General features: G+C 36.6%; 1 protein-coding gene across 1 annotated transcript; it reads right to left on the reverse strand.

Annotated features, from left to right (window-relative positions):
• Positions 1-7624: 7624 nt before the first annotated feature.
• On the reverse strand, positions 7625-10274 carry LOC114619172 (peptidyl-prolyl cis-trans isomerase A-like). Its single transcript, XM_028765031.1, has 2 exons — positions 10241-10274; positions 7625-8148 (listed from the first exon to the last, which is right to left on the reverse strand). The coding sequence occupies exons 1-2, from the start codon at positions 10272-10274 to the stop codon at positions 7625-7627; spliced, it is 558 nt and encodes a 185-aa protein (XP_028620864.1).
• Positions 10275-11280: the final 1006 nt, after the last annotated feature.

The following is an 11280-nucleotide window of genomic DNA, read 5'->3' on the forward strand; positions in this document are numbered from 1 at the left end:
GAAATAAAAAAAAAGAATCTTAGTTTAAGCATCTGCAACTCTCTTTGAATATCTAATATGCAACTCTCTTTGAAAGGGTTGTTTGAGTCCTTCAACTAGGGTTGTGAACCACAGGATGAGAACCACTGGTCCAGTACTTCCCAACTAGGAACAGTGATCTTGGGCTCCCGCCCTGTATGCACCCCAGTCCACCAGCTACAGAGGTAGCCCTCCCTTGTCTCAGTCCTTTAAGTGAGAGTATATATACACTACAAAGATTGGCAGTTGTGTCTTGGGCCTCAGAGTGCTGTGTCTTATCCTCTCTGATTGGACTCTCAGATCCAAGAAATACCTGTTTAAGGACAAGTCTTTGTAGGAAGACACAATTTCTTGAGACCCAGAGGACATGATCTGGACAAACTTCACATGGTACACAAAATTTAAGTTTCTGAGGCCCGATAACAGAGACAGGATTCTGAGCCCACACTTTCTCTTAACAGACAGTTCCTTCCATCCAAAGAGGGTCTCTCAGCTTGACTTTGGCTTTGAACAGGAACCTGCCTTGCAGAACTGGGGTCCCACCCCTTAAAATCTGTTAGACTGTTTGCTGGGACACTGTAGAGAGAGATGAGGTGTACTACAAACTCTGCTGGCTCAGCAGTGTGGCTCCTGAGTTCCTGGCATCTTCCTTTCTATTGGTCCTAGGCCATGTGCTTCTAAGATAGAATTCCCTCCCCTCATTACCTGAAGTGGAAATCTAGTCATGTTTACTTGGACCCGTTGCCCAACCCTCATATTTCCAGCCAGAAACCTGGTTGAGGGTTTTGAGGTAGCACTCGTTTTGTGACAGATCCTCCTGTGGTTATTACTGATTTCTTCTCCCCTTTGTACCCATTAAAGCCAAGCCTCCTGCCTCTTACAGGTCATGGTCTCTCACTCCTAGCGTCCTTCAGGAGAAAAATCAGAGTAGGTTCATCCTCACAGCTCTGCCAACCCTAACAGCAGCTGTCAGTTCATAAAGTCTTTGCTCTTAGTTTACCTTGGTCTTCTTGTAGGATTTCCAACAGTGGGAATGGGGGCTGTCTCAGACTCTTTTGACTGATTTTGGGACCCTTTTCCTCCTAGAGGGTTGTGTTTTCCAGCCTTCATACTAGGGAAGGTGCCTAGTATTACTGGAACTTTGTATGTCACATCACATTTGGTTGATATACATGGGAAACCTGACCTTTACTTAAAGGATATGGAAGAAGAGTGGGTTGGGATGTGTGGTAGGAGGGATGGACTGTGAGGGAGGGGAAAGTGTGGTCAGGATGTAATATATGAGAAAGAATGCCCCTGTTATAATTTATTTTTTTATTAATCATTTTATTCATTTACATTTCAAATGATATCTCCCTACCCGGTTACCCCTTCACAGCCCCCTCACTTCATCCCCTTCCCCCTCCCCTTTCACTTTATGAGGGTGCTCCTCCACCCAATCGCTCACTCTAACCTCACCCCTCTAGCCTCCCCCTACGGTGGGGCATCAAGCCTCCCTCCCCTCTCATTAATGTTAGATAAGACCATCCTCTGCTACTGCAAAAAAATAATACACTTTCAAAAAAGGAAAACAAATATTCACATGTATTTATATTAATCATGTATATATTATATATTATTCCAGTCTCATGTTTATAGTTTAAAATAATTATCACTTCATCTCTCAAAAAACCCAGATTGCCCTTTCTAGCCCTGATATGCTAGTTACTTACCCTGCTTCCTTTCGTTGGAATTCATGGCAAGCGTATATTTTCAGGAATAAATCTTATAAGGGTAACATTTTTCTGCCATGTCTTAAAACTTTCCTAGAAGGTATACTTTCCCTGCTACCTTCTACTGTCTCTCAGAGTAGTTCTATGACATAGAGTAGGATTTCCGATCAGGAAACAGACAACACAAGGCAAGGATTCAAAATTATGAGGTGGCCAAACCCTCTTGAATTGTTTGGGTTTGGCCAGATATCTTAATGAAGCCATGATGTGTGTATATTTTCAGTAATAATTCATGCAAAGATAGTATTTTTCACATGTCTTAAAAATATAAGGTTATGCACAATATAAAGCAGGGGTTCAAAATTAGTAGGTGGTTTGCAAAACACCCTTTTTATATTATGTGTATACAAACATAACTACAGCACTTGATAGAGGGGATAGCTTATTCATGCTAAGCCAGGAGAATGGGATGTTCAGGTCAAGACTAAAGTAAACAATAATTTCAATGTCAGCCTCATTTTAGAACACCTGGCCTAGATCAAACTCCTAAAGAAAAATTTTAAAATGAATAAAAATAAAACTACAGGAAAACACAGAAAGTGTAAAAATCTCATATATCTTCATTTCATGTCAGCCTGATTTATTAGAGTTGGCTTCTTAAACTTCTATTTTTAAAAAGTTGGGTGCCTCAGTCAGGTTTTTTAAACCTTTTCTTTTGAAGCTTCCTAATGTCATGTAAGTACACAATCCTATCATCCCCGAGCACTTCTAGTTTTTTTCTATTTCTATACCTTATATTTAGCCAGATATTTTAGATCTTATCTTTAATCATTGCACTCAAGAAGGAGAGATATGGGGCAGTGGTGGTACACTCCCTTAATCCCAGCACTTGGGAGGCAGAGGCAGGCAGATTTCTGAGTTTGAGGCTAGCCTGGTCTACAGAGTGAGTTCCAGGACAGCCAGGGCTACACAGAGAAACCCTGTCTCGAAAAACCAAAAACCAAAAACCAAAAACCAAAAACCAAAAAAACAAAGGATAAGATGATTGCCAAGATTACAAGCTCATCCTCTGCTGCACAGTAAGTCCTAAGGCAGTCTGCATTGCAGTGCAAAACTCTCTCTAAGGCACACAAACAAACAAATAAGATGCCTTCACAATTATTTTGATGATTTCTTTTATCTCAGTATACTACCAGTATTTTGAGACCCGAGGGTTTACTTGTAATGATGCTGTTACATTAATAAAAAGAAAAGTGAAGGTCTGGAGAGACAGTTCAGCAATTAAGCACTTGTTGCTCCTGCAGAGGATCTGGGTTTAATTCCAGACATCGTCATTACATACGTGCAGGCAAAATACACAAATACATAAAATACAGAAAATATTTAAGGGAATAAGATAGTTTATTTTGGAGCCACTTTGAGTGTTCATGGCCTGGAAACAGGAACTTGGGTTTCCCCAAATTCCATGTTCCTGTGTGGAAGAAGTTTCACAAAGTTTTTAAAATGTGTTGGCGGGAACATCAGAGAGGCAGGTACAGTAGCAAGATGGGAGGAACTTTCTTATAGGCCCAAGAAACTATCTGATGGTATTCTTAGCTTAGGGTTAGTGGAAGTTAGTTGTCTTTTAGTTAGTAGATTCCAAAAGGTTTCCATCACTCACAAGATGCTAGTTCAGATACATATGAAAGAGAGGAATCGATTGATTTTCAGGAGGAATGGAACTTGCCTAAGGTAAAGTAATTAGCCTCTGGACCTGCAACATTCCAGTCTCTCTATAGTTCTGAAATTTGAATCAGCTAATCAGTCACTGCAGACAGTTTCTTTTCAGGAATTCCTCTTTTACAGCCGGACACAGCTTCTTCTCAGGAGTGTTCATTCATAGTTCATCTTGTTAGTCAAGCTTCAAAGTTTGTGCATGCAGAGGCTACGTACAATTTATTAAATATTGCAAGGTCTCTTATATCTAGGAAGACTAACTTCCTAGGATGTGATGTCGATGAGGCTGCACAGTGGGCTGGTCAGCAGTCTCCAGAAAAGGGGGAATAGATGACAAAAGCCATTAATAAAAACAGGGCTTAGATCATATCAAAACTATTTGCCATTATGTTCCAGATCTCAATTATTCTTACATCCTCTGTATGCTATCTGACATAGCAATTAAATGTGACATAAGATCATTATACTTAAAAGTAAGTAGTCAAGAAATTGGCCTAATGGAATGAAGGTAAGAAATAAAACCAATATCTAAAATCACCAAACATTTCCATATTTTTTAAAAGATTGACAATACAGGTAACCTGTATTTACAGTTATTTGTATTGAATGAAATATCTTGCTTATATTTAAATGGTTAGAAATGGGACTTTCAAATAAATCACTGTGGTATTCTTGTTATTATTAAAATACAAATTGTTTAATTGAATTCTTAATCTTGGATAGTTGTACTATAAAACATTTTAGATACTAATTAAATCAAGAAACATCAGTACCTAAAATACAAAACACCACAAATGTTGTTATTAGACATTGATGTCTTTTGTAGAATTTGGATAAGAGTTAATCCAAATCTTCGAGTAACTAGAGTAAATAGACTTATAGTTTAATTTAGCAAATAGTTTTTTGTTTTATCTAAATTATCCTGAATGACGACAATATAACATAATATATATTTATATATATAAAAACAATAAAAACTTGAATCTTTTGAATCTTAGTTTTGAATTAGGTAGAGGTTTAGGGTAAGCAAACAAATAGCTATGATCAAATGAAATGACATATTTCCATTTGTAACTTCATTAAAACCAGGACTAATATTATATCATCATTTATAAATATACCAAGTAGAATAGTAGATGTCATAAACTTTTTAAAAATCTAAGTACAACAATAATATTCAAGAAACATTTTCAAAGTCCACATGAATATGCTCTTAGATGATGCGAGAAAGTTTGCTACCTCCTAAGAGTGAATTAGAAGTACCTGGAGACAATCCTGATCTTTGAATCAGAATGGAGTCATTGATACGATATTCTTTTAGTTGATGAAATCATCTTTTGTTGTTCTTTGAAGAATAGTGTGTAACTAATTTTGAATTTTAGTTATCAATAGTTAAATGTCTTTTACAATACCATGTGTTATTTTCTAATAGAACAAATCTTATACACAGATTTAAATATTTCTCCAGAAGAATAAGTTTTACAATCACTATGTAGTCTATTAGGAATATTTTAAGTTATTATTACTCACTAAACAGAATATTCTTTATGCTTAAAGTAATGACTGACAATCTATGCAGCAAAATCTTTGTCCAATGGAAAAACATTTTAAAAATTAAAATTTAATCATAAGTTTTAAATGTCTATTTAGTGAAAAAATACTAAGAATATATCAATAGTTAAGAAAATGTTGTAGAAAATCAGGCATTATATCTCAAGGCATTAAATTACTCTTTAAAATTTTTTAACCCACGTATTATTTTAGCTTAGGTACAACATAGATATTAAGCAATATTTTATAACACACCTTTATCTTAACATTATGATTGTCATTACAAAATTTAGAAAACAATTTTAATGAGATACTTTTAAATGAAAGCTCAGTTAGCTGTATCTAAAACAAAAACATAGTACATGGTATTTTAGATAACAGTCACAAACATAGGTAAAGTGCATTAATAGATTTTGTCTTCTTAACAAATTTTCATTTTTTAAAAGATTTTAAAATTATTATAACAGGTACGTACCTTGAAATCTTTTTATTATAAAAACATTTACTTTTTATTAGTGTTAGTAAGGAACTGAAAGTAAGATAAGGCATGTAAAGCAGGATGAAGTTTGGCGTTTATACCCATAATAATTTTTTAGTGAAAAAAAGATGAATAATGTAAAATATATCGCTGTAGTGTAACACATTACAATGATAATGTAAACGCTAACATTTCTGGGAAAGCCTCAAAGTAGGTTTTCAAAATAACAATTTAAAATTATTTAGGGGTATCTTCTACTCTCTCTTTCTTTATAAAATAAGAATATTGAAAACTCCATTTGTTTATTTATTTTTAAAGAGGCAATAGTGATTTTTTAAAAATATTACTTAAGATGTTTGTGTACATATATGTGCTAACATAAGTTATCCATTTAATCTTTGAAATAAAGCGCTTGGTATCTCAAGGGAGAGAAATTACTAATAGGAAAAACTTACCCAGGAGTAAGAATAATCATATCTTAAAGTTAATTTATATCTTTAATTAATAGAGACCATGGAGTAGAACCAGAATTCAGATAAGGATCAAGGCGATAACATCTTGACCAGTGTTGTATGATTATGTATGTCTTGTCCTTAAAAGAAGGTTTAAATATTTTAGATTTAAAAACTCATGTTAATTGTTCCAAAGCAAGATGTAGGAGGATTACCAATCTCATTTTTTTTAATCTAAGTGGTTACATTAATTACATATACCTTTGTCTATTATCTTTTTTTTTGAAAGTTTCAGTTCACTATGAGCCAAAATGAAGCTGAACTTGTTTTACGGAGCGTTGAGCTGATCACTCACACTCATTTTACAATAAATTCAAAATAGTTATTCCTCCTGGCTGCACCTACTCAGGTCGTTGAGATTCAAGTGTAGTCCTGAACATTTAGAGCAGTGGTTATCAACCTGTGGCTCAAAATCCCTTTGGGGAGTTAAATGACATTTTCACAGAGATTATCCGAGACCACAGGGGAAAAATTCCGAGATATTTACATTATGATTCATAACAGTAGTAAACGTACAATTATGATGTAGCAATTAAAATAATGTTATGGTAAGGGATTAACACAATATGAGGAACTGTATTAAAGGGTCAAGGCATTGCAAAGGTTGAGAACAACTGATTTAGAACACAGGGCTTATAAAACCAAACTCTACATTCTGGTATTTTGCTCTGAAGCTGCAGGGGTAGGTTGCACTAGCAAGCAGTTTAACAGAAGCTAAGATAGGCTGTTAGCTGGAGAAGGAGGTTTGCAAAGCAGGCTGGTTAACAGAAACTACAGTAAGTTAGCTGAGGTGTCTTGGTCTTGGATCTTATAATAGACCTGGGCATTTTCCATGGGATTCTCCACCAAGGAGGTTAAATTCTAGTTAAACCTGAACTGACCCCAGCAAGAATATGAGATGGAGGAATAGGTACATTATGTAAAAATAAACCATAACTGAATATAGACAGTTTATATGCATAATCACATGTAAGGTATATTTTAATAAACCATGATTTTGAATGTTACTGTTTTTCCGGATTATGATTTTTATAATCCTAATCGTGAAAAGGAAACTTAATGTAGAGATCTTTAGTAAACTTATGAATCTATTAATTTATATAATCTAACCTTAAAAAATCTTACATTTAACAGTTTTATATTTTTATTTTGAAGAAATCATATGCATTTTCTGTTACACATTATATAAACTAGAATTTGTTTTAGAAGGAAAGCCTTGTGTAAATCTATGTATATAATATTAAAGATTTATGAAACATTTAATATTCCCAAAGATATAATTTTAATATATGTTGAGATGATAGCATACTCAAATTTATAAAGTAGTGTATACTTATTATACATATCACATAATGAATCTTACTATATGATCAACTTACTATATAAAATATTTATTTATTTATTTATTTATTTATTTATTTATTGTTTTTAACAGTTCTTATTCAGTTTTCATTCATAATCATAAACTTAACTTTGCAATCCAGCTAGACTTGAAGGGGAATGAGGAAAATATGGAACCCCAAGAACTTCAGTGAGAGCAGACATTACAGGGTATTGTGAGTAGATGGGGTTGGGGCGTTCTCCTGAGCTACAGAAGGAATGGTTTGAAGGGTAAAATCTCCTCAAGTCAGAAGAAATTAGAGCTGTTCACAGTCGGAAATAGTGATCTTGCTGGTCTTGCCATTCCTGAACCCAAAACGCTTCATGGCTTCCACACTGTTCATACCTTCTTTCACCTTCCCAAAGACCTTGCCATCGAGCCATTCAGTCTTGGCAGTGCAGATAAAAACCTGGAAACCATTTGTGTTTGGTACAGCATTTACCGTGGACAAGATGCTAGGACCTGTATGCATCAGGATGAAGTTCTCATCCTCAAATTTCTCTCCGTAGATGGACCTGCCACCAGTGCCATTATGGGTTGTGAAGTCACCACCCTGGCACATGAATCCTGGAATAATTCTGTGAAAGGAGGAACCCTTACAGCCAAATCCTTTCTCTTCAGTGCTCAGAGCACGGAAGCTTTCTGCTGTCTTTGGAACTTTGTCTGCAAACAGCTCGAAGGAGACATGGCCCAAGGGCTTGCCATCGGCAGTGATGTCAAAGTACATGGTGGGGCTGATCACGGCTGCAGAAAGCAATGAAAAGCCACAGCAGAGTCTGCCTACTTATTTATTTTCATTATTTTATTTGTTTACATTTCAAATGATGTCCTCCTTCGTGCTGCCCCCTCCATGAACTCCTCACTCCATTCTCCATCCCCTTTGCCTCTATGAGGGTGCTCCCCTACCCACTCAACCACTTCTGCCTCACCCCTCTAGCATGTCCCTTCTCTGGGGCATCAAATCTCCATAGGACCAACAGCATCCCTTCCCACTGAGGATAGATAAGGCAATCCTCTGCTACATATGTAGTGGAAGCCGTCGACCAGCTTATGTATGTTCTTTGGTTGATGGCTTAGTCCCTGGGAGCTCTGAGGGGTTCTATTAGTTGACACTGTTGTTCTTCCTATGGGGTTGCCATCCCCTTCAGCTCCTTCAATCCTTCCTCTAACCCTTTCACAGAGGTGTCTGCTCTCAGTCCAATAGTTGGCTATGAGTATCTGCATCTGTCTTAGTCAGGTGCTGACAGTGGCTCACAGAGGACAGCCATGCCAGGCTCCTGTATGTAAGCACATGTTGGCATCAGCAGTAGTGTTGTGGTTTAGTGTTTCCACTTGGGGTAGATTAGGTACTTCAGACCCCCTTCCACACCCAGAGACAGTCTGACTCCCAGGAGGTCTGTCATAACCAGGGTCACAGGTGAGACCGCTACCCCAATATCTTCCCTAGCTGGGACCCTCACAGAGCCCAGCAGACACAGGACCTATCTACCCTGCTGGAGACACATCTTCCTTCAGGTCTGAAACTCTACCTGGGACAGACTGGGCATTCCAGCCTCCCTCCCACATCCATGATAAAATATTTAAAATTTAATATGCACATACATTTTAATTGTGCATGTCAAAAGAATAATTTCAGCACATAACAAATCTGAATTTAAAAAGAGAACTGAAGTCATCATAGTGTGTTAAAATTTTTGACACAAACAACATATGAAAATAACCAAAAATATAAAAAAAATCATAGACTTATGACACAATTATACCCAAGGGAAAAATGTTAGAAAGTTTATCCTATTTCTTTAAGAATTTGGAAAGGCTTAGTAACACGGAAGATCAAAAAGCGAAGTTTATCCTATAGACAAGGTAATTTCTCTCTTTTCTTTCTCTGTCTCTAAATAGCTTCAGGGGGAAATTTTTATTGTGTCCCAGACTAACTTCTAGCAGTGAATCTGAAGTCACAACTAGTGCCAAGTTATATCTGGTGACATTTCTGCAAAATAGTCAAATTAAAAGTAGAAAGCAGACTACAATTTAATGTGGTCATACTGAGAAATGGAGGGGGACAAAGAGATCCAGTAAGTCCCTCAAGTCCATTTTTAGAGTTCTGAAGTGAGATAAAAATTTGAATAGAGGATTTAGATAAGTAGGCTTAGATTTTTTTAAAACCTACTTTTAACACGGGTTCTCAAACACTTTGACCCCTCTTCTAGCCCACAATCCAGAAGAAGGGCAGAAAGGATGGTAAATAGGACAAGGGGATGTGGACCTGTTTAGAAGTAGTTTTTTTAGTGTGATTCCAATCTCCTTTTGTCAGGATACCAGCAGTTAGTTCAATACTGTCAGGATACCAAAAAATCAGCAGCAGTTGCACAATGCAGCAGAAACAGTCAGGCTTCCAATGAATTGGTACAAGTCACTGGGAGCTACCTCAATGAGACACGATGCCAGTAGTTCTCTGTTGTGCCTCTCTCAACAAAGTGAAGATCAGCAAAGACTCAAGACCAATAAAGCATTGCAAGGCTTGCTATGCAAGTACCCCATCACTGTCAATTGAGTCCTATTTATAGTCTTTCCAAACATCATGTGTCCTCCCACAGGTCTTACCTCAGCAAAATACCTTGTGGGTCTGTCTCAGCAAACACCCCATGACTCTTCCTTAGCATAACATCACTTAGGTTTGCATCACATGATACAATCAGAAACTTCTAATTCAACCAAGTATATGCACATCCACTAATTCCTAGTCAAGGTGCAAGTACACACACCATTGACTCAATTATTATCTGGGTTTTAGTCTCAGTTTGAGAAGTTGCTAGAATTGTCCGAAATTTCTTGCAAGGAGACAAATTCCCCCTCCAATTGGTGCCCTTACTTTCCCCAGAATGAGATTCCTGGGAAAATCCCATTATCCTTATAGATATATTCTATTCTTTGATATATCCCTTTAGAATCTTTATATCTGCCAGAGCAATTACATAAGGAATGGGGAAGTTTTATAAAGATATTCCCCAGAAAAGCCCTGTGTTACTCATATGATCCAATAGCAGACTATGGATGGGTCTAGGAAATGTCTGTTCTTCATTATTGACACTCAAACATTTAGTGGGATTCATGTTAGAAAAACTGAAACCAAGGAATACAGAACCAATGTTTAACAGGATCCATCAGACAAATGACAGACAGGAAAATTCCCCAACAGTTAAGATGGGTCTCAGCATAAATCCCCAGAAATATTGGGATGTGACACAAACTAGCTTCATTTGGTTATATTTTATAGCCTGAAGGGTTCCCCTAAGCTGTAGGGACCTCCACTCAGGGAGATGTTGAGCTTTAAGGCTGAAAGGAAGTTTAGTTTGTATAATAATGACATTTTAAGCATGAGACTTAAAAGGGAAAAATGCTCAAGGAGACCCCTAAGATACATGACTTAAAGAAGCAAGGGCAGAGAAAGATGAGTGGGGAGATATTTTAGAATTTATATTCAGTTTTGATATAAACTCTCAAAAAGTTTTATTTTTTAAATTTGGGCACCTCATTTAATTCATATATTTTAAGGCTTTTAAAAATAATTAATTACCAATTGTATCAGTTAGTTTTGTTAACCAGCATTTTACATTTTAATTAAAAGACTGCCTGTGATTTTTTAAAACTTCTGCATAGGAATATTAAGTGCTCAAGATAAACCACTTTGGAGGATCTTTCTTGTTTCCCCAAATACTTGTAGGTTAATAATTATCACACATAAAGCCAGCTAGAGTACCTGATGTGTGTGTATGTGTGTGTGTGTGTGTGTGTGTGTGTGTGTGTGTGTGTATGTTAGAGAGAATGAGCTAGACAGACAGACACACACACACATGCACACATGCACACACACACACACACACACACACACACACACACACACACACACAC

This window comes from Grammomys surdaster, unplaced genomic scaffold (genome assembly GCF_004785775.1).
Source record: "Grammomys surdaster isolate TR1022 unplaced genomic scaffold, NIH_TR_1.0 148, whole genome shotgun sequence".
NCBI lineage: Eukaryota > Metazoa > Chordata > Mammalia > Rodentia > Muridae > Grammomys > Grammomys surdaster.